This window comes from Grus americana, chromosome 5, assembly GCF_028858705.1.
Source record: "Grus americana isolate bGruAme1 chromosome 5, bGruAme1.mat, whole genome shotgun sequence".
NCBI classification, from domain to species: domain Eukaryota; kingdom Metazoa; phylum Chordata; class Aves; order Gruiformes; family Gruidae; genus Grus; species Grus americana.
Genome location: NC_072856.1, coordinates 9,177,717 through 9,205,140, shown reverse-complemented (window position 1 = coordinate 9,205,140; position 27,424 = coordinate 9,177,717). Strand labels below are relative to the sequence as shown.

Genomic DNA, 27,424 nt, shown 5'->3' with positions numbered 1-27,424 from the left:
TAATTCCTATCTCTCAGAGACTCTGTGTATGGTTTGAAAATACAGAGCCTGCCCCATCCCTTCCTACTCTAAGGAGGAAGCCACAAGAAATTTTGTTCAAGCAGGTACAACTTGTATAGCTGTGGGGGAAAAAAGCGTAACTAACAATAAAAGAATCTTGTGAATTAAAATTGTTTCACTGGTCAATGATGTTCTCATCCCTGAAACAAGTTCACTTAGTGTCCCACAAGACTTACCAGGAATGAGCTGTGGGGAGAAAGATCTTTTAAAGATTTCATGATGAAAAAGCAGAACTGCCATGTCTGCTATTATCTCCCTCCTCACCTAGGTCTCAAAACGAAGCACACAGCAGTACAGAGAGACAACTAATTCTCCAAGTGTCTCTGTACCACGGCATCAGGGGACAGGAGAAAGACAGGTGAAGGAGCAGGTTTGGTCTGATGGTGCTTATAAAGAAGTCTGCTTTACTGTTGTTGGTCTCAAAACTGTTACAGGAAGAAATACCAGTCTGATTACAGACATTGTGTCAAAATTGCTGTAATATGAGCTTGTTATCCATACTTCACCCAATCTTCCATGCTGAAGACACATGAAAGAGCGCACAAATGAGTTGTGCTCAAGTCCCTTTGTCCTGGTTTTAAACTAATCTGATCATGTTCTCTACTTCACAGAAGTTCAGACATCTGCTCCACAGCATAGCTATTTCATGTAAAAGTTTATTAAGATTTTCAGGCAACAAAATCACTTCACCAAAAGCTCTAGAAGGACAGCAAACAGATTTTCTTCAGGCAAACTTGAGAAGCTTAAAAGAAAAAAATGCTTGAGAATGAACCAGAAAGCATGGGGAGTAAAACTAGAACTTTACCTTTGCTGTATAAACTCCTCCATCACAAAATGTTCTCCAAATGCCACATGCAAGCATTGAATTTATAGCATCTCTTTCAAATCCATATTCACTTCTGTTACAAATTTGCCTTCTGGGTTTTAAGTTGTGCCTGCATGGTACGCATTCAATGACTTAACTTATAACATTACTTTAAAAATCCTAGAATTTAAAAGAGAATACCTTGAAAGTATGATCCAAGCGTAATTTGGAAAGCAGCCTTTTCCTATTGTCATTCAGCATACCATCGATTTTTCTCATATGAGGCAAAAGTAGCTCATCTAAAAGACACATAAAAAACCCATAGCAGTTGATTAAGAAACACAAAGTAATGAGATTCCTATTCAATCTGTACTTCTACCCATTAACATACAATGTGGAAGTAAAAAATAATGCAATTTGCACATAAGCTAATTTCAAATGTGAAGTGAAAGATCTCTCTTTAGCCTGCTAAACTGGTCTAGATGTTATGCAGTCTAATTGCTGACTGCAACCCTGCTCCTTCTCTGACTCTTCTTTGTTGAAAAGAAAAAAATCAAGATAGAGCAATATAAAGCATAAATCTTAAGAGACAATTTTAAACCATTTCCTAGATAACCCTCTTCTGTGCAATACAGCTGGCAGTTTTATGAAGACAAGTATATGTTTCAGACAGTCGCTAATCCGTATTACAAGAGATGACCCTGCTGGTCTTTATAACAAAAGAAATCGAGGAAAGTTACCTGACAAACAACTGTAAACTGCAGAATATACATTTGAACATAGGCATGTGGCCACGAATGAAAAATTGCAGCTTAGTATGGAGTCTTTTACTTAAAAGTCAATTTCTTTGCTTTTAGTGGGACTACTGACATAAGGCGCAGGCATGAAACCTTGAGGTGAAAGTGCGCATTGATGCACAACCAGAGCAAACCAGGAAAGGAGGTCTAGAAAATAGGGGTTTTTTAAATACAAGCAAACAGAATATAGTACAAAACAACAGCCTGCAACTAAATAATACGTGAAATGTTTGCTCTTTTGGGGACCTGTATACCTGAGTGTTTTGCTAAATTTTGAGAAATAGAACAGTCCACTATGGTAAATAAGTCCAGACATTTTCTCCTCAAAGAAAAAGTGGAATACAATTGTCTTTGATCAGAATTTTAAGGTTTCGGAGTTTGAAAAGATGAATTTTTAGTAGTAGCAAGAATCAGAACTACTTATAAGAGTATTTCTTCAGAAGAAGGTAAACACACAGTTGAAATCTGAAATAAGTGTTTGCTATGGGTATATAGCTAAAAGTTTGGTGGGGTTTTTCTTTTTTAAAAAAATACATTTGCATTACTGATTAATAACCTTACAATCTAATAAAAATGTACAAATGTTAAACATACTGTACCATTGCTCTTTTCCAAAGCTTGCATTGTGTCTGGATCCAAGGCAATGCTAACAAGCAACTCCATGTAGCTCTTAAAAGTCTCTTTCATAGCTCTTGTGTTCAAAAAGCGAGTAACAAGGGGAGCTGGAGGTACAAGCTCTGAAAATTAATTGGAATATAATGATTTTTTTTCCTTCAATATCCTCCAAGTATTTGCATTTTTTGAAACTGAAGGCTTCTCTCTTAAAACACAAGTGACCCCTACTGGTATCCCAAGAGATTAAAACTCAATGCAATCAGAAATAATACATTCAAAAAACCAGGTACAAACACCAAATCTGGTACAAACGGCGCAATTTTTTTTAGAAACACATACAATTATTTGTAACTATTAGCATTTAGATTATAATATTTTAGGGAATGTAAACATTTTTCTGTTATTGTAGATGAAAGTCCAGAGAAAAGGGATAACGAATAACTTCAGTCGGGGAAAGTGCCCTAAGTGCAAGGGCATTTCATGTCAATGCAAGTACCTATTAAAACCACAGAAATCAAAGCAGCCCAACAGAAAAACATTCAAAAGCACTAATGTCACTCAGGAGCCCAAAAACCATCCAAGTCAATCCACCTAATTGTCCAACTCACAAAAAACATGTAAAACATTTTTTATCAGCAAAGCAATTTGTGCTTATTCTGAGGAACCTTTTATTTTTTCATGGACAGCAATTTTAAACGTGCCCATGGAGCAGTCATCAGTATTAGTAAGCATTCTGGAGCTTTTTTAGGCTCCACGTACAATACCAGTATTTTGCAGTAATTTAGCTAGCAAGGCTGTTAAACTTTCTCAGATATTCACATTTCTATGGGTGACTATCATCACCAGGTTACTTGAAATTTTAAATATGGATAGTTGTACATATTAATGGTTATTTGGGTAAGTTTGCTTGAAAAATGTTATTTTAAAGGTGCTGCCTTCAGCAGAGGCACTGTTCCAGTCCACCAACCCTCACTCACCTATAGTTAAAAGTCAGCGATGCCAACGTGCTTTGGAAATACTGCAATACAAAGCACGGGCACTACACAGTTTAACTTCAAACATACAGGAAATAAACAAAAAACTGCAAAACCCACTGTACATCTGCTACCACAAGTAATCTCTATAAACATAGTACACTTCAAAAATTCCTTTCTGTTCTGGAGAATTACTGCAAATGTCGTATCTCAATTTTCCAAGACACCGTGAAGGTCTTCGCAAATCTGCTCAGCAGGCTGCATTTGAACAACTGGCATTTAAACAAGCAGTGAATCAGCCAAAAAGTCAACCGCTGACTCTCCTTGGGTTTTGAAAAAACAACAGTAACATCTGAATTCTGCCCAAATCTGCATGCAGACAGGCATTACAGGAATGTTATTTTAGACATGACATGGCACTGCAATGGAAAATTAATGAAGAATTCAATTCTTAAGATGTATTCTAAAATCAAATCAGCTCCTTCTCCTGCAATTGTACCTGTCTTAGAAAGCAAGCAGTAAAAATATATTTATCTAATTGATAAACTACATTTGAGGTAACTTCAGTTGCACACATTTGCACATATACAAACACATAAAATGTTTGAAGAAATCAACTTTTTGTGGCACTGTCAGATTTTAATTTTTTTTCCCTGAGGCTAGTGAAGAAAGATTTGCAAGATCGAGCAACATATTTTAATAATACTAGTTTCAGTTAAGTTCAAATAGGCCTAGATGCTAACAATAATATCTTACTCACCATCCTCATCACTCTGGGCCTCAGGTGAAGAATCAGACTGGGAAGACGAAAACTCTTCTTTCCACTTTTTCCTTTTCTTTGGTGGTGGTTCAGCCTTTACCTTTGGCTGTTTAGCTTTGGGTTTCACAGAAGAGACTTTTGTTGCTGTTGGTTTTGGTGTTGGTGGATCAGGGGTTTTGTTGTTATTGCTACTACTAGGTTTGCAATGAATAGTCCTGCAACATTATGAAGACGATCTTTATGAAAATAATTACCACACAAGTTTTGGCATTAATAAAATAGCTATAGTCTTGTTTAACCAGAATATATTCCCCACAGATTATATATACTTAATTTCATTATCACACCTAACTAGGATTTAGGTCATACACACTATACTACTATATTTTTGATATAATGCTTAACAATTATTCTCAACTACCTATGATTAAATAGTATTCCAATTTTCTAACTAGATAAACGGGCACAGAAAGCTTAAATTGCCCAATATTGGTAGAATTTATGAGCTATCGGAGATTTGAGCTAATATTAAAATTATTTAATAAAAAAAAAATCAGACTCAACAGACTTGAACAAATACTAGCAATCAATGAGATTCACTGACAAACTGAAGTTGGGATATTGTATCCATACAAAGATGGGAGAGAATATCATCCAGGTAAAAATGCAGGAAATGCAGGATCTTGAGGACTGAAATAAGAAACCAGACAACTCCTCTCCTTTCTCTTCCCACCACTCAAAACAGGAAAGCAAACAGGAAACTTAATATCATAAATACAAAGTTATATACTTTAGGACTAATAATGCACTACAGTTTTGAGAACATGGAGAACACAATTCTGGGAAGCCCCAGGCAAGATTTTTTTGTCCAAATAGGAAAGTTCAAATGGGAAAGCAGTGAAATGTATAGTAGAAGCACTGTTAGTATCTTCTGGAATATTGTGAATAATTCTTGTCAGCTGTCAGAGGTGAAGATTTCAAACTGAAATGGATGGCGACAATAGACAGGATGATTAGAGGAATGGAAAGCCTGCCTTAGACGAGGAAGTTGGAAGACCTTGATTAACCCAGCTTAGGGAAATGAAGACAGAGGTGGAATCTGACTGCTCTCCAGAAATACATCATGCAGTAAAAACACCAGGGAAAGACACACATAAAAGCCAAAAACAGCATTGAGAGGAGAATATATGGATAAAATCAAATCATGATCATGTTTCGGCTAAAAGACTGGATTGTTTCAGAGCACTAGAGGAACAGGTTCTGGAACAGACTTCTGTAGCCCAAAAAGCATCAAAATCCTAGCTAGTTTTAAGTGGATCACAATCATTTTATAAAACTAATTATCTGATGTCATCACTTGCTTTGAGAGCAAACTGGACTTAAAACCCCATTCATTTCTTGAATGAAAAGCACTGTAGTTTTTTTATTACTATTTACTAACATCTGATGAGGAAAATATATCTACATTAAATTATAATTATTGAAAAGCCATACAGAGAGAAAAGCTTCAGATATCATCTGAAGTTGTGAGAAAATAAAATAAGCTAAGCAATAAAGCGTAACAGAGTTTGTACAGTACAGAATCTGCAATCTTTTCCAAAAGCACAATCGAAGGTCAACACAAAACACAATAGCAAAACCCTTAGCAAGTGACTTGAAGTGAAAACCATGTCAGAAGGAGGTGGCGGAGGAAATCTCAGAGATAACTAAAGTACCTGTGTGAGACACGGTCATAACATTCTGCAGGACTAGTAGTATATTTACTAGAATAATCAAAACCATACGATGTTCGATTCTTTACATGGCTCTCCAGAGCAACAGATTTATTTGAGTTTTATTTATCCCTGTTGGTGGTTTAAAAGCAATACTACTGGAATTACTGATCTTAAGGCACAAATAGAGGTGACATGGGATGACTCAAAGCGATAAGGCCTTTTGGGGTGGGGGAGGTAGGGCAGGTGCAATAAGAAATACCCTCAGTGTGCAAGGACATACAAAAGAAGGAAAAACATCCTTGTGATAATCAACTTCAACAAGAAACTTTTGTTTTTAAATTATCTTTACAGGATTAAAAAGAAAGCACAGTATTTCTAGTATACTGGGACAGAATGGTCATGAAATCAATCCAGAAAAAATATATCTAACTTGCAAAGTCCATAGGATAGGAGAAAACAACACACAAAAATTTAAAATCATTACACCTGTAGGCTTCTATCCTTATATCTAGTAACAGGCCAAAAGATGACAGAAATAAATAGCGTGTGAAGCCCTAACACCTCTAAAATGAATGAGTATTGCAATTCACAGATTCAAGGCAGGGAAATCTTGATATGGCAGTAATTTATATCTCATTTCTTAAAGCAAAACACAGTTCCCAGTTTCCAACTTAAAAATGAATTAACATAATCCTGAGTTATAAGTCTTGTTTATTAAAATAGATATGTTCTTAATATGAAAACAATACAGCAAAATGAAAAACAAATTGAAATAAAATACCTTGCTGACTGTACAGGCTTGCTTCGTGGTTTTTTTGAACATACTCTGACATATTCCTTTTTGTTTGCATTTTCAATGAACTTCACATACACTCGTTTGTATTTTGTTTTTGCATCACCGAAATACCCAAGATACTAACAAAAAAAAAAAAAGAAAAAGTGAATACATAAGTGTTTCTGTTAAGTAAAATTATTCAGTTTAACAATTAAAAATGTAAATACTAAAGGAAAAAAGTCAGTTTAGAAACAACCTGGATATACGAAGACGAGCCATCCTGCAGCATTTATAATTTAAAATAAATTCTCTAATAGATTTCCACATGTTTAAAGTAAGAAAATAAGGCAAGAGATACTTTGGGCTTCATTTTCTCCTTTTATTGAATCCTCCCATGTGTCATCCCAAAGGATTATCTGCCTGGCAAAGGGCTGTCTGTTGAAATAGTATCCTATCTGCATCTTCCCACTGTGGAAAGCAGTTGGTTCACAAGCCTGCTTCCACTAACTTTATTCTGGCTATGAAAACTTGTTCCTCAGAAATTCAAGAAATCTTTTCAACCTTTTTTTTTCCCCCTCCAAGGATGCCTGCTAAGAATGTATGTCAGAATCAGATTTTATTTTGCTTCCTAGACTTCCATTAAGGAAATAAGTTCCCATGAGGCTTCATAAAGAATTTTAAGACTCACACTGTTAGTAGCAGCAAACTCTCTCTGTCCATCTCGCACTTCAGGAACAAATTTTTGCAATAAAGCCTTCTGTACTTTCCAAATAGCTGGAGGCTCTATTCCTGTTTGCAAAGCATCCTGTAAGAACATAGTATTATTTGCTAAAAGCAGCACTTATTTTTCTCCCAGAAGTGTGTTTGTGCATTGTATTTTTTGAGCAAGTTACACAGGGATAAAATGGAAATAAGTCATTCAAAATTCCAAACCCTTTGTCATTATGTGCCATTTGCATCAAAACAGTATGACACGAACTACAATAAGTATAATGCAATCTACATATTTTACTTGCACAGCGATGAAATTGTGCCAACCAGCTTTGCCTATGGTGTGACATCTTAACTCGTGTACTATGCAACTCAGCCACAGAAGTTTATTTTTTAAAACAATCTAACATTTTTCCAGTTTTTTACTCTTTCGCTCCATGAAATATTTTTAAACAAAAATGCAAGAATCACAACAAGTAGCAAAAAGCTTGCAGGTCCCTAGAGATTCTATAGCAGAAGCCCAGGTACATTACAGCATGATGCCTGCACTAATGTGAAAAGAGATAGTTCAGTATGAATTCGTGAACCAGAGTTTACACTTTCAGTTCAGCTTAACCATAAAAAAAACCCTAGTTTGAGTTGATTTTCTTCACATAGTTTGAGAAATAAACTATGGTAAAAAACAAATTTGTAATTATTATCCCTAATAAGAATTCTCTATAAATCCTACACACAAACTACTAACTCAGAAACTCTCTTTTTGGAAAACATATAGTCATGTATTGGTTCCTTTTTCATGACTGTTTAAATAACTATAATAAACAAACATCACAAAGCTTAAAATTCAAAATATCTCTTAACAAAACTTAATCAGTTTTATAAGTGACAAGGGAATATTTTAAAACTCTGGTAACACTTGTCTTATATGACAAAGCTACATGAATTCATTTAACACAAACTCGAGGATGAACACATAGACAAGTAATCAAAAGTATTAGAAATTAATGGTAAGAATATTGCTGGCTATGATAGTAACAAAAGGAAAAGTAAACATGCAGAAATAACAAGAACAAAACAAAAAAAGAAATCAAAGACAACAAGGAACATTCTCAAACTCATGTGAAAAGCTGTTCCAGTTGCTTATGGAAGCCATGTCTTGTTGGAATAGCAAACAGAACCTCTTCCAAAAAAGAAAAAAAAGACAACTCCAAGATCTTTTGCAAAAATCCAAAAGTCATTTCTTCAACACCTTACACTTGAAAGCCTACTACTATCTTAAAAAAAAACCAAGTCAACAACCTGTGAAAAATTTCTGCTTTTTAATATTAAAAAAAAAGGTAATTCCAAGTTCTAACAGAGGTTACCAGTACATATATTTACTTTATTATGTATGTAGTATAAAATGGGTCACATACATACAGAACATAATCATAACCTGCACTAGAAAGACACCTTCAAGGCATTTTGGCAGCAGCCAGGGAATATTAGAACAGAAACAGAAAACTAATCTGCAGCCTTTCCCCTTCTGGTAGTTTGTTGAGGCTAAATTCACATGGAGGATTTTTCATACACAGCAAGTATTCAGATTACCTTTAGTGTCTCTATATCTTCAATCTTCACTACAAATTCATCACGTTCTCTGTACATGCCCTCTCCTCCACTGTCTGTATTCTCCTCATCAGTACATCCTTCCATTGCAACAGTTGCCTGTATCTTTGCCAACTGGTCTGAAGTCACGGCATCCTGTTGAGCTGCTTTTAAGGGGTCAGCTGGATTCATTTTCTCCTGCACAGTGACTACAGGAGCAGTTGTCTGTGGAGATTCCTGCTTTATTACAGCAGTAGTGGCAGTGGCTGCAGCAGTAACAACCGCCACTTTTTCAGCTTCTGAAGAAAAAAATCCAAATTTCAGTTAAACAAATTATCAAGGATTAGCAATGTAAAATGGGAACTAGGTTTATTTTTCTTCTTTTCTGTTACAATACACATTAAAACAACTATTCTATGAAAAACATCTGCATTAAGAATTAAAATAGACTGTTATCTTGGCCACAACTAAACCTTAAACAAAACCAAAATATTGTAGCTAGTATACCTCTGTTTATGTTAAACTGCTACATCTGTTAGCATCTACAAATAACAAAGATGAATGCTTTAGAAAACAATTTGATAGTTACAGACATGATCGACAGGAAATACTGTTGTACTTTGTGTGACTGAGTAAATACAATAGTAAAGGTTACAACACTGAATCTTGTTTCCAGTCTGCTGATAAGTAAAGTCTTTTTAAATTGGATTAAGGAAAGAGAAATACACATGAAATAGGAAAACATTTACTGGTTGACTTTTGGACATTTATCATTTATATCTTGTAATAATTTAACTGGAAGTTCCAGATTAAAACTTTGGCAATATCCTAATAATTTTTAATATTAGCAGAGGTAAGCAATGAGAACTGATGACCAAAACAAAGGGAAAGAACATTCTTCTCCTTCTCTAAGCCCCAGAGCCAAAAGAAACTCCCACCTTTTGAAATTATTATTCTTTCCCATTTGAAGAAAATTAGAATCCTTTTTAGATATTGTAGTCATTTATACATTAGTTTTAACACTGACTTGCTGATCTAGAAGAAATCAGGTTATATTAGCTATAGCATAATTACCAATATCACTTAGGAAACTTGGCTTCAAACTTGAGATTACAGTTTTGTTACAGTCACTGTTATTTGTTGACTTTTTCACTTGAAAAAATAGAAAAAAGATAACGTGGCATATATTTTAATAAAAGTGATCCAAAACAAATTATTTAAATACCAAATTAATGTGTTGATACAAAAGCTATATACTAGATACATGAAGATTCATGAAATCAAGTCAGTAAAATTGCTAAGCCATGAAATACGTTCTTCCAGATATATATATATATATCTCATATCACATTATTGCAAATATGTTGTATTTCTTTTTAAAGCTATGACAGCTTTAATTAGACATAGCATTATTGGTTCCCCAAGTATATTTACAGTCTTCAGAACAGCAGATAACTGTACATACACTACTTAATACTACCAACAAGAGACTATGTTTTAATATTTATCTTTCCATGCTTATGAGCAAAAACAGACAGAAGAAGGAATTACTAGAAAATCTACACAGTACCAGCAAGTAGGAAAGAAGTCATTACTAAGCATCTTGTGCAACGTACAGTCTCATATACAATAAAACAGGAAGGTGAACTCAAGAAACTCGTGGTATAAATATTACAGCCTTATGAATAATAAAGAAGATACAATAATATTGTAAAAGAAATCATTGCAAATAAAACACTGAAACACAAAAACCTTTGAAATATTTCCTTAGCAAGTTGTACACAGACCATGGCTTATTAAAAGTTAACAAACCAGTCAGAGGCTCAAACTGTGACATTGTTCACATTTTGGCTTTCTGGGAGGAAAAAAGGTCACTGCTTTCTTGTTTGAAGTACATATTCAACCAAAAGAAATATGAGGAACTTCATCTTCTGTAATAGACTTTCCAAAATACATGAACTTAACATAATTCAATAGAAATATCCACAGAAGAAAACAGAACAGTAATTAAGATGAGGTGCTGTTTAGTGTATCACATATTCTGCAATCTTTTCCCGGCATTTTAGGTCTGATTATTACAATTTAAGTTCAATTGTGTTATGTATTTTTCAGTAAATGAGGTAATTCTTGGAGAAAAAAAAAATCTCCCTCTCTCCTTTAATCTAAAAAGAGAAAAAAATGACTTCATTGTATTTTGTTAAGAACCAGCCTATGGGTCGCGGGTCCCGAGAAGAGTTTAAGAAATGTTTCATTTTCTCCCTGTGATTATTTTGGAAGGCAATGGTATTTCTCTTGAATTAGTACAGTTATGTGATTGGCTGGATAATTTTTAATTGCTTACCAGAGGAAAACAAACTTCACTGAAAAGGTCTGTCTAGGCAAAAATATGCTGTATGTTGAAAATACTTCAAAACAAAGCCGCATCAGTTAAAAGCTATGAACACTGACAATGTAACATACAGCACAGGTGTAATACAAATGAAACTGAAAAGTGTGTGATCAGTGGTTGCTGCTTGCCCCTCCCTGCCCAAAACAACCCTTCCCAGATTTTGTTCTTTTGTTAGGAATGTATCAACACGAAGCTACACCACTTCTGATTAATTATGGCCAAAATCAAAGTCAAATGACTCCCATCTTGGACAAGACCAGTCAAACCAGTGCTCAGTTTACAAGTGCAAAAATTGTTTTCATGCACATATTCTGTGCAACTCTATCATCACAGACAGCACATGTTTAACTCTACCTAGGAAGAACTTAACCTCTGCTGATGGCAATTACTAATATGTTCTCTTGCTAGATTTTTTATAAAATAGATTTAAAAGCTGATGGTTTGTTGAGGTTTCCAGATGAAAATCATATTTAGCATTCCAAGCCAGAGGAGAACAGACACATTATTCCAATACTGGGGTAAAAAAAACTTTTTGACATAAGAAGAGTCCTACTTAAGTAGCATGAAAAAGTTTATCTACGTATTTTCTAGTTGTGGAAAACGCTAGTTTAGTTCATAGTCAACACACCTTTTGAACAGAAGCCTTAATTATGGCTGTGATTAAAAACAAAACCAATCAAAACCTTTACCTGAACTGAAGATAGCTAAAATTATTCTTTATTTTTTTCCCATCAGCTACAGATATCTCCTTCAACATATGCACTTGTAGTAACTGTTTTACCTGTTTTGTTCTTTCTGTCAGATGTATCATCCAGGGCTGACAATGCAGTAGAGATGCTCTTCTGAAGATCGTGGTTACCTCCCACAGAATCATCTTCATCAGAAGAAAACGAAGGCAACGTTTCTAAATTTTTCTTAAGTTCTTCATCAACTTTTTTGGTTGGACTTTCTCCACTAACCTCAGCAGCTACAGGTGGTGGTGCTGCTGCTGCTGGCTGAGGCTTCGCAGAGGACTGTAGGCAAGGGGCACGAACTATTTGGGTAACTGGTCGCCTAGTCCTGTTTGGCATTCGTACAGCTGGAGCTGAAAACTGTTGCCTAGGCCCAGACTTCAGAAAGTCTAAAAAAGATGCGATAAATCCTGTTTTGACCTCAGGTTGTTTTTCTTCAACTTCTTTAATTTTTTGCCTCATTCGTTCCTGATGCTGGTAAGTATCATAACAGCTTTCAGAAACAGGAGAAGAATATGTCAAACATGAGTCGTTTCCTCTTGAATTTTGACGTTTACACTGTCCGCTTCTTTTTACCTGTTTCTGAATTGCACTGTCATCTTCTGCAGCAGTTTTGTTTTGGCTTTTTCCTTTGCTTTTTTTCTTCTGAAGGTTCCCTTGAGTTAAATCTTGGCATTCTTCTTCAGTTCTACTAATGGTTCCATCTCCACTTCGGGGCATAGATAGCGGCTGCAATGGACCCTTTGACTGATTACCTGCTACTGTACCATCATCACCACCCATATTAAAATCATTCTCTGAAGCAGCACTTTCTTCACTTAGACTCTTACCGCTTGAAGCAAATTCTGTGTCTCTTGCATTCAGTGTACCATCAGCAGAAGCATCATTATCTTCTTCAGATTCATGACTGATGCTAGATTGTTTCTTAAGTGAAACAGCCCCTTTTTCTTGCTCTTCTTGACCAGGGCCAAGGGTGGGAGAGGTCATTCTTGTTGGTACGTTTTGATCAGAAGTTTCAATGTGCTGTTGATCAAGGTTCACAGTTTTAGTCTGTATTGTTGACACTGGTGTAAGATTTATAGTAATTTGGCCTCCATTCAGAGAAATATTACTTATGCTTGCTGGCTTTCCAACTACAGTAGGTGAGGCACTGAAACCAGAAGACACATGTCTTACATCCATTGATCGGAACTGTGGTTTAGATTCCTCGCTATTTTCAACAGACTGGATTTCCTCATCATTAGAAGCTGATTTGGCAAAGTCAGATGGTGTCACTCCACAGGCTGCTGCTGTTGCTGCTAAGATGTCATCTACATTGGATAGTATATTCCTATCATCACTGAGAAGTATAGATTCTGGGAAACATATTGAACTAAGAGAAACAAACTGATTTTTTGAATCATGTTGATTTGTCTGAGTAAAATGATCTTTTGTTGTCAAATGTTGCTGTAGTGGTTTTGAGGGCTCAGAAATGTCCATTTTCATTACTTCTGAATTCTGAGTATGAAGCTGTTGCTGAGAATGACCCCCATTACTTTGAATAATATGACCATCCATCTGAAGGAATGGATGCGTCACCTGCTGAGGACTCTGTATTCTTTGCACTTGTGGTGATGCCTTTGCTTGTCCTAAAGTTGACTGTAGTATTGACTGATGAAGAATCTGCAAGTCACAGGCTGACTCTAGTAGTACCTGTGCACTGGGTAAACACAGCTGGTGGCCATGTCTTAAAGCATGAGCTTGAACCTGCGATGGTGTACTAATGACTTGGCCTTGCTGCTCTTGAGCTTTACTTTCATGTACCTTATGCATAAGAGAATGTTGCTGGTTTAGTTCTTTAGCACTCACAGTTATTTGTGTTGTTTGCATTAAATTAGCTGTCTTTTTTAAATCATGGCTTAGGCTAGTGATATGGCCAATATGTTGTGACAGCTGTTCCACAGAATTGACCATTCTTTCATCTTTTTTTGTTCCTTGAAGAGTAAGTCCAACAACTTGATCTTCAAGACGAGAGTTACTTCTGATTACACTTTGAGAGTATCTGTCATCTGGCTTTGAGACCCTATAGGATGCATCCTGAGCATTGATTTCCTCATCGGTTAGCCTTTGAGTGGAAGACTCAAGAGAAGCTTGCTGTTGCAATGCCTGCATATCCTGCATTGATAATTCTTCCTCTTGTTTTGACGAGGCATACAAATTAGAGTCAGACTTCCTTTTAACATATGACTTTGTTTCCGAGGAAGGCCTGTTGTTTTGCAGTGTCTGTGAATGAGCTGGGGATGCAAAAGGAGACTGGACAGATGGCAAAAACTTCTGAGACTGCGGAGAGGAGGATTCTTGTGACTGAGAGTTCTGAGAAGAATGTAAAGAAATATAGCTCTGACTAGGACTCGAGGCTGGAAGACTTTGTATCCGAGGAGAGGCATTAAAGGAAAGAGAAGGCGATGTTAATGTTAAAGACTGCCCTGAAGAATAGCTTTCTGAAGGACTAACAGCTGATAAAACTTGTGATTGAGATGAAAAACTAACTTGGGATTGGCTAACTGGAGATAAACCCTGAGAGTGACTAGAAGAGTAGCTCTGAGATTGGCTGACTGAAGAAAGTTCCCTCGTTTGCCCAGAGTAGTTCTCATTTGGAACTGAAGTCAATACCTGTTCCTCTGAGGAGTAGCTTAGAGTTTGACTGTCAGAAGTAATAGTTTGCGATTGCCCAGAAAAAGTCAATGTTTTATACAGTGAGGGCAGCTTTTCAACCTTGCTAGATGAGAAATCCTGCGAGTGACTGACAGGTGGCACATTCTGAGCCTGGGATGAAACATAGTTTTGGGACTGGCTGACTGACAAGAGGCTTGGGAGCTGTGCTGTAGAATAGATCTGTGCTTGGCCTGTAATGACAGAACTCTGGTTTCGTGCGGTTTTGGCATAGCTTTGTGTCTGCACAGTGGGAGCTACACTTTGAGGTTTGGGCGTCTTCGTTGACCTTGGAGGCTGCTTCGTGGAACAGTTTTTCACTTTTGCTGTGGAGGCAGATGGAAAACCAGGTGATGGAATTGCAGATGTGTATGACTGAGCAAGTTCCACTGTGACTTGAGAAGTCTTCTGCTGTGGTCCTCCATTGCTCACCTGAGTAACATCTCCAACTGGACTGCAGGACAATGCTGAGTGCCTAGAAGTATCTTGAAAATTCACTCCGCTTGTACTCGTTAAATAGCTGTGTAAGGAATGCTGTGAAACAGTCAGTTGCGCCTGAACGGACTGAGTACTTGAAGGCCGCTGATGGTGTTTAATAACACTACATTCTCGCTGAAGTGCTCTATCGATAGAAGCAGTGGAACCAGTAAAGACAGATGTGCTATACGCCTGAGAAACCTGCTGAGCTCCTCCAAGGGTCGAAGGCAACAAACTAAATTGAGGTTGCAAAAGATGGGGTGCAGATTCTTGAGCAGAACGATATGTTGATGACTGAGGTGGTATACTGGTACTTAAAACAGAACTGCCTAGGCGCTCAAATGTCAAAGCAGTTGGAACAGTGCCTTGTGATGTTTTAATCTGTAATAAAGGATCGTGGGTAGTTAAGAGACCATTGGATGTAGCACTAAAAGTAGTATCTTGAAGAGTAAGAGAAGGGGTAGTAGCAAAGTTTCTGCTGCTGAAAGCGTTGGGATGCTGATATGCTGATAAAGCAGATGTTGGTGGAAATGTTCCAGAGGTTGGCAAAGCTCCAGTAACAAATAGTTCTGCAGCTGTTGAGGAATGCATACCTGGAAAAAAAACAAAAACAAAACAAGAAGGAAAAAAGAGCATAAGGGAGCTTTACAAGTAACAACAATCTGCATTTCTATAAGTCATTTAATTGTAAGATCTTACAGTATTTACAAATATAACCTTCTTTAGAATCATCGCTATTTTCAACAAAAACATATAATGGGAAGCACTTATTGTGGGTATTTTTCAAACTGGAAGTGCAGGATTTTTATAAGAATTCCGAATTCTATACCTACAGTGAATTGCCAAGGGAAAAAAAAAATCATATCCTTAAATGCAAATCGTGGATTAAAAAAGTTGTACAACATTAATTCTGCTTTGAAACTGAAAGCTCTGTATTAGTTTTTATTTCAGTCTGAAAAGAAGTTCATAGTAGAGGACAACTGATCAAAAGCCCTGGACACTTTGAATATACAGTAAAAAGGCAAAATTACACCTTACCAGTTGTAACACATACACAGTTAAAGTAGCAATTCCATCTCTTGCATTTACCAATACTTTTATAACTCACTTTATGTGAAACATTTCAGAGTTTACAGTGAAATAGCTAATAGCCTATACGTCTTGCAATATAAGTTTCTTAAAGAAGGGCTCTGACTTCCAATACAAAGTATAAATATGATTTGTAGGATTTCTAAAGTGAGAGTCCAAATTATCCACAGACAGCAGCTATCCGCACACTACAATAGCAACTATCCAACTGAAAAGTATAGTATTACTTATTTGCATCCGGACATTGGTATGACATCCTGCCTTAAACAAGCTTTCTCAACAAAATATACTACTCCAACTAAAATAGGAGTGTGAAATTCCCTTGCAAGCTTTGGGGCTTACACCACTGATCCATATCGTTCAGGGATTTTCACCCTGTGACTTGTAGGTACTGGTGAAGTTTGTGTACTATTTTGAAATCTATGAACAAAAGTGAAGAAGGCAAGTTTATTCTCAGAGAGGCTTAAACATCTTGTAAAGGAATCTGTAATACAATCAATTTCCACTGGGGAATTTACAAGGGTATGCAAATCAGAAAACGTTAAAATCACTGGTATAATTTGACCTTTTTCTGTTCTTCTTGGATACTTAAAACAGTGTTGAGCTTTGGATCATTTAAGAATAAAAAAAACCCTCAGTAAATAAAGCTTGTTTTGAGACAAACAGTTCAGTAAAAAAAAAAATCAATTTTTATTTTGAAATACATTAAGTCCTCTTAAACTGACTGCAACTTAATCATCCAATTGCTTTGGAAGTTTCAGATGAAGCTGCGAAAGAAAGTCTTTGTTTCTCCCTTTCAGTTCAAGACAAACTGATATGAAGAGATGTGATACTGAAGGAATGCCGAGGTATTTTTCATTAGTCAACAATAAGGCCTTTCTGAGTAAGAAAGCATAAGCAGTGTTTTAATTCTTTTTTTCCCCTATTCTAAAAAACTGCAACATCATGTACAACTGGGTTCTTTTTTACTGATCCTTACCACTAACACAAAGATAGGGACATCCAGAAGCATCAAAGGGGAAGAACTTACACCTATTTTAACTGCAGATGTTAATTTCTCATCTAACCTGTATTTTTCCCTTCTCTTCCATAAATTAAAGCCCTTCCTACTACACATGTAATTTCTTAAACCAGACAAGAGCCAGTCACAGAAGCACTACAATGGCAGAGCTGCTGGATTTTATATTTTACTTTTGTAGAGGAGCAGACAAAAGATATGGCAAAGGTAGTAAATTGCGTGCACAAGCACCCCACATTACCCTGAGAAATCAGCACGTCCATAACACATCCCACACATCAAAGGAAGACTTGGTAGGACAACATAACAAACACATTGTCCTCTTTCACCCAAAAATCAGCAGTTGCAGGGTTTGGAGAAAAAAAAAAAAGTAAAAAACCCTTCTAAAGAAAGGTCACCCTGAAGAGCAAAGAGCACTTGTTTTCCCCTCATCAAAAAAACATGTAGAAGACAAAGCTCTCAAAAGACACTTGGGAGGATTGAGGGATATAGAAAAGCAGCAAAAGTATTAAAGGACAACAGAAAGCTCAGAGACCTGGCAATATTGAAAATGGACTTATTGATGAGTTTTTAGTAATGAGTACTGAGAAGCATCTCAATCACTGCTACCAACATCAAACCTGACCCACAGCATGTCTCCTCATGCTTCACAAGTCATCATTAGGCAGGCTGCAATGGAGGAAATGCTAGCACGAAGAGAAAAAACGATTTCTTCCCAGCTTACAATCTTATGTGAGGATAGGTCATCACAACTCCAAACACCACTGATTTATACTAAGATTTTTTTTTTTTTTTACAGACTAACAGTGTGCATCTTCATCCGTGCTCTCACATATCTGCTTTTGTCCGTGGTGAATAAAAAGTCCTATTCTCTCTTCTCAACTTTTTGAGTAGCTCTTCACAGAATGCAGCTGCACATTACACTTAACGCACCAAGCGCAAACTCTCAACAAAAGGATTGTTCAACTCTTCCCTCTTTCTACCTTATGTCTCCTCCCCTAAATCAGAACCAGTGATCATACAGCTGCACTGAGACACAGATCAGCTCGCTGATACAGTGGAAAACCATCCCACCAAAGGAAAAAAACACACCCAAACGTTTTCTGTCAGACCAGTGACTAGATCTGATTCACTGTGCAGCTGCATAATCACTACATAAGATTAAGCAGAACTTGAAGCTACCCACAGATGCAGTAGCAACAGTTATCTTGGTGTGGCTGCCTATAGCGAGCTCAAAATATGCAAAGTTTCCTGCTCTGCACAGAAGGCTTGACAGATGGGGGAGGTTTATAAGAGGCAGTCAGTCTGTCAAAAGAGATGGCCTGTTTATTTGTAAATTAGATCACTTATTTCTATGCAACATGCACCTCAGACCTTCTTTCTGAGAGCACCTTGCTCATTACTTCTGTGTACAAAGGAGCTGAAGTTATCCATAGGCTTTTAGTAGTAACGTCACAAAAGAACAACTACGACAGGGAACAGAGTTTGAGAATGAAAGATCTGCTAGGGCGTACAGGTAGTCTACCTGAATATGCTTATGGTGTTACTGAGACTAATTCCAAACAAAGCTGGAGAATAACTTTGACTCGTTAGGCAAAATAATATCCTATACATCTGAATCCCTTCTAAACAGTTAGAACTTCTGCTAATATAATTCTTTGTCTAATATAATTCTTTGTCTAATATAATTCTTTGTCTAATATAATTCTTTGTCTAATATAATTCTTTGTCTAATATAATTCTTTGTCTAATATAATTGCATTGATTTTGAGATATTTTTAAATGCCAATATGGAAAAAAGGTAGAAGACATGTAGCTTTTTCAGCTAGTCAGGGTACTTTTGTTTCAAATTCTCCCAGACATTCAATATAATCATGACAAAATTTTATTTCAAGAGAAATTTTTCACCTGTCTGCCAGGAAGGAGCCCTGAATTGTGGTAAAATGGTAGATCCTGAAGAGACTGCCTGAGCGGTACGAGACTCAATAGCAGAGAGAAAATTCATAACTGAAGAAGTTTCCTTAGTGTTACTTCCAGCACTGTGCATACTGGTATCAAATATTCCCGAAAGACCTAGATGAGAGTGGAGGGAAATGAAACAAAACAGACAATTCAGATGAACTTACAAGAAGCTCAATCAAATAACAAGGATATGCATTCATAATTCACTAAAAATAACCTATGAAACATTAGCAATATTATTAAAGTACATTGATTTTTCAGTGTTTAACTGTTTTACAGTGTTGCAACTGTAAACTGGAACCTGAGTACGCATTTTAAAATCTGTATCAAATATGATGCTTAAAAACAATATTTAGGTCAACCAATAAAATTCCCCCTTCATCTGAAGATTCACTGTTCCACTTTTTACATTAACTGCTTAGATGTTCAGAATTCCTTCTGAAATAGGTTCAACTTCTCTGTATCAACCCTTTCCCCCTTCAGGCAGCTTGTAGCAGTTTGGATTTCTCTGCAGGACTGGCACATGAAAAGCAGTTTTGGTTGCATTCCCTGTTTCAAACACACACTTTTGTGTGTTCCCTGTTGCTCACACCTTTCAATGGTAGGGAGCTCAATGAGAAGCACTGGAGAGATCCAGAGTTTTGAGTAACTGAGATTATGTCAAGACTGCAGGGTCTGCACCCTGAAACATTCCCTGCAGTTCTGACCCTCCATTGTTCTCATCAAGGACCTGGCCAAGAGACTGCAGATTCCAGCCAGCACATGAACTCAAACTTCTTTCCTTAGAAACCGGGTTGCAAAGCCAGCGTGAAGAGGTCATGCCCTGTCTTCTCCTGCCATGGAGACAGGATATCATCAGGATCACAGAAAGATCCGGATGCAGATATAACATCGCCTAACCTGCTACTATATTTAAAGTAAATTTTAACTTCCCCCCAGCACTATGTCTTAGTTTGCACATGTAAGCACTAGCAACAGTGTGTTTCAACTTGCATTAGTTTTGCTGCTGGTTTTCGTCTAAAAGAATTGGCACAATTTCTGCAGCTGGCTTTGAGACATACTTAATGTTTGACCCTTATGCACAGACTAAATCCTGAAAAGCTGTATTTTAAAGAATAAATGCAGTTTCTTTAAGAACCAACAATAAATAATTGAGCATGACCCCCCGCTTACACGTACTTTCCTTTCCACTTAGGACATTTTGATAAAAGCTAACAACTGATGGTTAACTTTCTACTACAAACTCAGCTTTTTTAATACCACTTGCCACCACCTGCACGACAAACTCCCTCTCATTATAAAATTCATCAACTTGAATCCAAATTATGTAAAAGTTGGGGTTTTTTTCCTTTAGCTATTTAAGCTGTAATCTCATGATATGGACAGTTACCAGTAGGATGATGTGTAGTAGAGTATCCAGGAAGCTGATGAGAAGCTGTGTATGTCTGTCTGTGAAGAAGATCTGTTTCTGAATGTGATGAATGTCCTCCTCCATAGCTTAAGCTAAGGAAGAAATTAAACATTATTAACAAAAAAATAGACATCTATAGAAACAAAGTACAATTACAAAATCCCAACCACAAGCCAAAAGTTGCATAAATGAGAACATAAGCCCAAGATCTGACAGATGTGGTTGTGCTAGGACATCACTAAAAATGTTAAGCAGTTAAAAAAAGTACTACAAAACCTAATGAGCCGAAAGAGGAAAAAACCCACAAACCTTACAAAAATCAAAGCTGATCACGGAAAAGTCTACAAAGGCCTAGGTCAGAAAGACAGAGGTCTTCCTAGTTCAACTCTAAGAAACACTGGATGGACACTTTTTGTAATGACTTACTGATGTAAAAGCTGCAAAGCAGATGTCTACAAATTCATGCCCACTTTAACATTTCGATTTCTGATTCCATTAAAACTTACAGGACTATATTTAATACAGAGACTGGAATGACTAGGAAGCTGCGGGAGAAATAAGATTTTAAAGATTTTGTTAATTTTGGTACGATTCTAACAAAATTGACAGTGAGCGCACGAGCAAGTGACAAATCTCAGTCTTCAGACCTCCTAGCATTAAATAAAAATTAATGATCCATAGTTTTTATTTAATGTTTTGAAATGAGTCATCTAAATTAACATAATGTTTTAATCAGGCTTAATGGCAGCAAACTGAAAATATACAGTGTCTGGGCCCATGCAAAAGCAATAATGCAGGAAATAAAGAAATGCCATCTAAAAATCAAGCAACATTAGGAACCTGCCAAAAGTGCTACTGATTTCCAACTTAAAAGGCAGAAAGGAGGAGGAAGCAAAACAAAATCCCAAAGCTTTCAAGCTTCCACAGATTCAGCTCTATACAGCACCTGTCAAATGGAAAAAATGAAAGCCAGCATGACCAAGTAACCATTTATCATCTTCTCTTCTTGCCTTTTGGACATCAAGTTTATAGGTAGCCGCTACTTACTCCAATGCACATGTGAGATTGCTTTAAGTTCAAAATTCAATTGTAAACAGATGCCAAAAAATCCCAAATGGCGAAACCCACAGCCCTCCCTGCTGACTGCTGTAAGGGAGACTTCCCTTATCCTCTTTCATCCCCTGGGATGAGGGGGCAGCCACTCTGCATAAGGGAAAAATTGAACACTTGATGCCAGGAATCATGACATCATGGGAAACTTTTATAGAAGTCACCAAATAATATAAAAATTGGCACCACTACTGGATTTGCTTCATTTTCATTACGATGACAAGAGGCGGCAGTGGAGATCTGATGAGCCTGTAAGAGGACTGTGACCTCCACACATTACGAACTAGCAAGAGCCTGACTGTAAGGGACACGACATTTTAGACTTCTAGATTAACTTCCATGCCTCAGATGCACTAACAGGGGATATAGTTTCTGTTTCAACTAAAATCCTTTGAAAAAACAAAGAACCTCAGCTACTGCTTTTCCCAGTTGCACTCACTGTCTAGCACTAACACCTTTCACAGCAATAATTAATTTTTAGAGAATAGCCAAACCTCAATTCAGAGTCAGCACATCGACGTGCTTATGCTGTAGAGGACAGATCTTTGTGCAGTTCAACAGTATGAATCAGCAACCGATTCCTATTACATGCTGACTGAAATCTGATGATTTGCATCATTACTATGGACAATTGGCAGGCATGATTGCATGATGCTGTAGGTTATTTTTTTATTTACAGCATTAAAAATGTTTAATATTTCCAGATGAAAGAAATTACAGTAGTGTTCTGCACATAAAACATTATGCATGCAATAAAGCCAATTTAAATGCAAATATTTTTACAAGACAAATTTTAAAGTTAAGGTGGTTTGGTTTTTTTGAACAAACTTGCATGGCTAAAAAAACCAAAAGAATTAGGACACATGATGTTTTCTTCAGATTTTTTTAAAAATAAAAATGCGCTACACAAGAAAACACATTTCTAAACTGAATCATGGTAGTGCATGCGTTGTTATCACTGACACAAATGCTGATCTTGTGAAAACTTTCCATGTGTTTTACTTAGCTTTACTTTCAGGCTTTCTTAAAGCATTTACCTACATAAAAGTATGTGATGCTGACTTTGTTTTCATATATGTTTAAAAAGCAAACTATGAAGTCACACTACATATATCGCTCATACAGCCGAACATCTTCCTTTTCCCGTTTCAGGTATTTTCAGGTTGAGAGGCATGTTTGGCATCATAGTGGTGTTCTAGGAAAGCAAGACTACACTTTGCAGCAAATGTCCTTCCAGATGAGGTTAGACCCACAAAAACTGGTACAGATTACATCAAGTAATACTGCATCATTTCTCCTCTTACATTGTCACAGCAGAAGGTCATGAGCAAAAAGTGGATGAACTTCACTTTAAATTAACCACCTGAAAATTTGGGAAATTGAAAAATTGGCTTGCTGGTTTTGGGTTGGGTTTTGTTCTTTTTTTTTTTTTAAATTTGAAATTTCTACTTATTCTGATTGTTTGGTAAAGATTGTGATTAATTTCCCCCTCTTCACTCCCTTGCAATGAACACCTTTTTTTTTGTAAAAGGCAGGTACAGCATACGCAAAGACTACCAGATAGCTTAACATGCAAGCTTGTAGACGTGTGGCAGAACGCTGTGAATGATAAAAGCAACTTGCAAAAGAAATTTAGAGAAAGACTTTGTAACACAGAGGACACTGGAATTAACACTGAGATACAAAATAACCTCTAGGCTTAGTATCTCAAAAACATTGTTAATTACTAGAATCTCAAATTTTAGTAATTATGAGCATCATAAGAACACTCAAAGTATATGATGCCTTTGTGTTTTTAAATACAAACTCCCAGGTCATACTTAATGCAACCGCAACCTCAAAAATGAATCTGTCTTTCAATAAAAACATTGTATTTATTAGAACAGTTAATTGTTCATTGTATAATTACTAGTTGCTGGAATGTAGATTCTTATCTCAAAAAAACTCTGCATATATGTATGCCTTCAGTTTACATAAGCTTATCCTAAACACAAGCATAGCAATCTGAAAGAAGATTATTGCCTTAGGGTTTCTTTTTATAAAATTTAGCTTTTAAACAGACAAACTTATACAGCATGTAATTCATGTATCAAAAATACATTAAGCATGGCAAATAAAATTATGGCTATCTAGTCTTTCGTACTCTGGTTTCAAAGTTTGTAAAAGTTCCATAGGAGTTCTCACTTGACCTGAAATGTCAGATTAGTTCCTGAAGAGACACATTCACATTACTTGGTACTTTGTTATCATTAGTTGCTATAAAGTGTTCCAAAAACACTTCCACCTTATCACTGATAAATCACAGAGATTTCTCACTTCTACTGGCATAGTTAACTGCACAATGGAGTGATTACTGCTAGAAAGTAATACAAATCTGACATACAAGATTGGAAAACAGGTCTCCCTGAAGTATTTTTCATTGAAAAGTTCCATTCAATTTTAATATAATATTTAAGTGTCCTTTTAGAGATGTCCTATAAAAAGCCATCATTATTTGTCATTGCTGTAATGATGCAATCAAAAAATCCTTAGGACAATGAAAGTGAAACGACTCAAATATTACTCTGCTTTTTTCAACTGCATCAGTTGGGTTAACAGCAGATTATTACCTCTCCAGTAAAACTTCTGGAAGAAAATGTATAGTTATTGCACTTAATTGTTACTAAAATACTTCAACCTTGATTTACAACTCCTTTTTGTTAGCCTGGATAAAGTCTTTCCTGAATCAGCTCTTCACATATCTGTTTATATTGCTATTCTTATTATAATTTATTATTATTATTATAGTTTCGTATAAATTTAGGTCTCCAACTGCAAAAAGTTATTTGGTTACATTAAACTCACCACCCTCCTTACCTGCCAACACAATTATCTGGTTTGCACTTTACACAAGTGATAGATGCATTTCTTAACTTCGAACTCGAATTGAAGGATCACTTTTACAAAGAAAGAAAATGTAGTTGCAGTGAGCACTGGACATACAGGTAAGTCTTTATTTTTAATTCTCTCATTTTCTTCAAATAACCTTGCTCTCCTAGGCATCCATACAGAATGAAATACAGAAACAATGACACTTTAAACAAGAATGTTAGTTTACTTAATACTCGATACAAAAAGTATTATTACATGGAAAGAGGACATTTTAATAATTTTCATCTTTCTACTTTATTTTCTAGATCAATTTTCATGAGGGCTTAGCAATATTTAAGGTTTTTGGAGTTTTGGTTTTTGTTTGTTTTTTTTTTAAAGTTTAGTAACAGCAATTATTCAAGCTCTAGGGAAACTTACAATGCTTATGTGAAAAACAGACCAGGACTCTTAAGCAGCAAAGGATACTCCTGGGCGCAATACCTTGTTCTTTTGTTCTTTGGCACTTGTAACTTCTGCCTCTGATATAAAGGAAAATTGCTAAAAACCCCCACATTAAATCACAGCGCATTTTCAAAGTATTCAAACGGTGCAGGCTGCTCTCAAAGTGAAACCGGACACCTACAAGACAAGCAGTTGCAGAGGAAACCCCTGACTGCGGGCGATGCGAGAAGGTCCCTGCTCCCACCGCCCGGAGAGGAGCAGCCTCAGCGCCCCAACCTCGGGCTCCTGCACCCACTGACAAGTCTGACATCCCAAACAACCAAACCCAGCAAAACAAGAGGCAACAACCCAGCAGGCACCGTACAACCGATCAGATTTGAGGTAGACCAGGGAAACAATTTGATCTCATTGTTGGGCTGCCTGTTCTGCCTTACTGAAAACAAGAGCAGTTTTCCCACTCCTGTGGGAAGGTGACTGGGCATACAGTCTGCTTCTAACTAAACTGCCAGAGAGGAGATTAAAAATCAGCAATAACCTCGTGCTGACAAGGAAATACTTTAAAACACACTTTGCATTTTATCTGAATTTGGATATATGCGAAATAGGGGAAATATTACTCAAGTTTCCAACTCTACCCCAAAGCTCCGACACTTGGCAAGGGAGTCTGTCTTCAAGCAGCTCTTTAGCCATGCAATAGCGAGTTCCAGTCAAAGGCTGAAAGCAAAGCAGCTGATGATCCAAACATCACAAAAATGACAAACACACTCCTAAATACTAAAAATACTGCTCTAAATGTAAGATAAATTGATATGCAGCTTACATCTCTTTCTGTCCACTATATTTGATTTTAAAATACAATTCTAGCTTGCACTATCTGTTGGCAGGTTCACATTTAGAATTGTTTAATATTAGATACAATATTTAATATTTTGCTTAAATATTTCTCTTTGCCAATTTGCCTTTATTCACAGCATCCCATGGAGACAGAATGGAAGAGTATTACTTGGAAACATTACTTCAATGTAATAGAGATTAAATGGAGGGTGAGCAGCCTTTTAGCCAGCATGCACTTCAGCTGCCCATTCTAATAGCAACCAAGTTCACCACCGTTTGCTACAGTCTAACTAGAACGTAACTTGGCATTCAAGGTTTACCTGCAGCTCAGAATAAAATTAAAATTTAAAAGCAATGTTACGGGTAGTTATATTTAATCCAAAAATTAGTTTGGTCTTGTATTTTAAAAAAGCAATGACTCAAAGGCAGCAAAATTGTAAAGGATGGAGGGATTTGTCTAGAAAGTAAGTTGCTACTTAAATGAGGTTAATGCTGTTACTAACATCAAATCCCTCCTGTCCAACAGACAGGCCAACGCACTTCTGGAAGTTTAAAAGCAAGCCCATACAGACAACAGAAAATATTTCAGAAATTAATTCCAATAGAAAACAAAAGAAAACAAACTCCTGCTCAGCCCAGAGGCTCATTTCAGCGCAAAACATTTATTTAGAAATGTATACAATGTGTGATTTTTCACCTCTATTTCCCAGTCTCACACATATTTTAAAACTTAAAAACCCCAACCAAACAACAACAACAAAAAAAGACAATGCAAGAACAAAGTTGGTTCAAAGCTTGCAAATGTTGACAGGTTCATGAAAAAGTGGAAACTAGCCTACTCCCTATATGTAATTCTCATTAGATGATACAAGACAAGACAATCCTTAACATTTGAAGATTCAACTGACACTTGCACAAAAATAAAGAATATTTAACAGTCTAGAACAGTTAAGTTAGCCACAAGACTGTGCTGGGTTTGCGTGGCAAGGTTTTGGTAGTGGGGGGGGGGCTACAGGGGCGGCTTCTGTGAGAAGCTGCTAGAAGCTCCCCCTGTGTCTGATAGATCCAATGCCAGCCGGCTCCAAGACGGACCTGCTGCTGGCCAAGGCCAAGCCAATCAGCGCCTCTGAGATAACATATTTAAGAAGGAAAAAAAAAAAAAACAGTTAGAGAGAGCTTTTGCAGCCAGAGAGAGGAGTGAGAAGATGTAAGAAACTCTGCAGACACCAAGGTCAGTGCAGATGGAGGGGGAGGAGGTGCTCCAGGCGCCGGAGCAGAGATCCTCCTGCAGCCCGTGGTGAAGACCATGGTGAAGCAGGCTGTCCCCCTGCAGCCCATGGAGGAAGGATGAGGGGGTGTAGAGATTCCACCTGCAGCCCGTGGAGGACCCCACGCCAGAGCAGGTGGAGGCACCTGAAGGAGGCTGTGGCCCTGTGGGAAGCCCACGCTGGAGCAAGCTCCTGGCAGGACCCATGGAGAGAGGAGCCCACGCCAGAGCAGGTTTGCTGGCAGGACTTGTGAACCCATGGGGGACCCATGCTGGAGCAGTTTGCTCCTGAAGGACCCCCTGGGAGAGACTCACATTGGAGAAGTTTGTGAAG

General features: G+C 37.0%; 1 protein-coding gene across 2 annotated transcripts in view; it reads right to left on the bottom strand.

The window, feature by feature from the left end:
* QSER1 (glutamine and serine rich 1) overlaps nt 1–27,424 on the bottom strand; it is a 55,393-nt gene that overhangs the window by 15,769 nt on the left and 12,200 nt on the right. The window contains exons 2-11 of one of the 2 annotated variants that reach the window (XR_008577470.1): nt 20,547–20,659; nt 19,103–19,267; nt 11,970–15,680; nt 8,803–9,098; nt 7,190–7,306; nt 6,508–6,641; nt 4,012–4,226; nt 2,262–2,399; nt 1,067–1,164; nt 866–995 (exon numbers count right to left, since the gene is read on the bottom strand). Coding sequence is in view for 1 of the 2 variants with exons in the window: in XM_054828607.1 (XP_054684582.1) it covers nt 1,067–1,164; nt 2,262–2,399; nt 4,012–4,226; nt 6,508–6,641; nt 7,190–7,306; nt 8,803–9,098; nt 11,970–15,680; nt 19,103–19,267; nt 20,547–20,659 (4,987 nt within the window). In the remaining variant the exon portion in view is untranslated. The remainder of the gene's footprint in view (nt 1–865; nt 996–1,066; nt 1,165–2,261; nt 2,400–4,011; nt 4,227–6,507; nt 6,642–7,189; nt 7,307–8,802; nt 9,099–11,969; nt 15,681–19,102; nt 19,268–20,546; nt 20,660–27,424) is intronic. The other variant, XM_054828607.1, reaches the window with a different exon arrangement.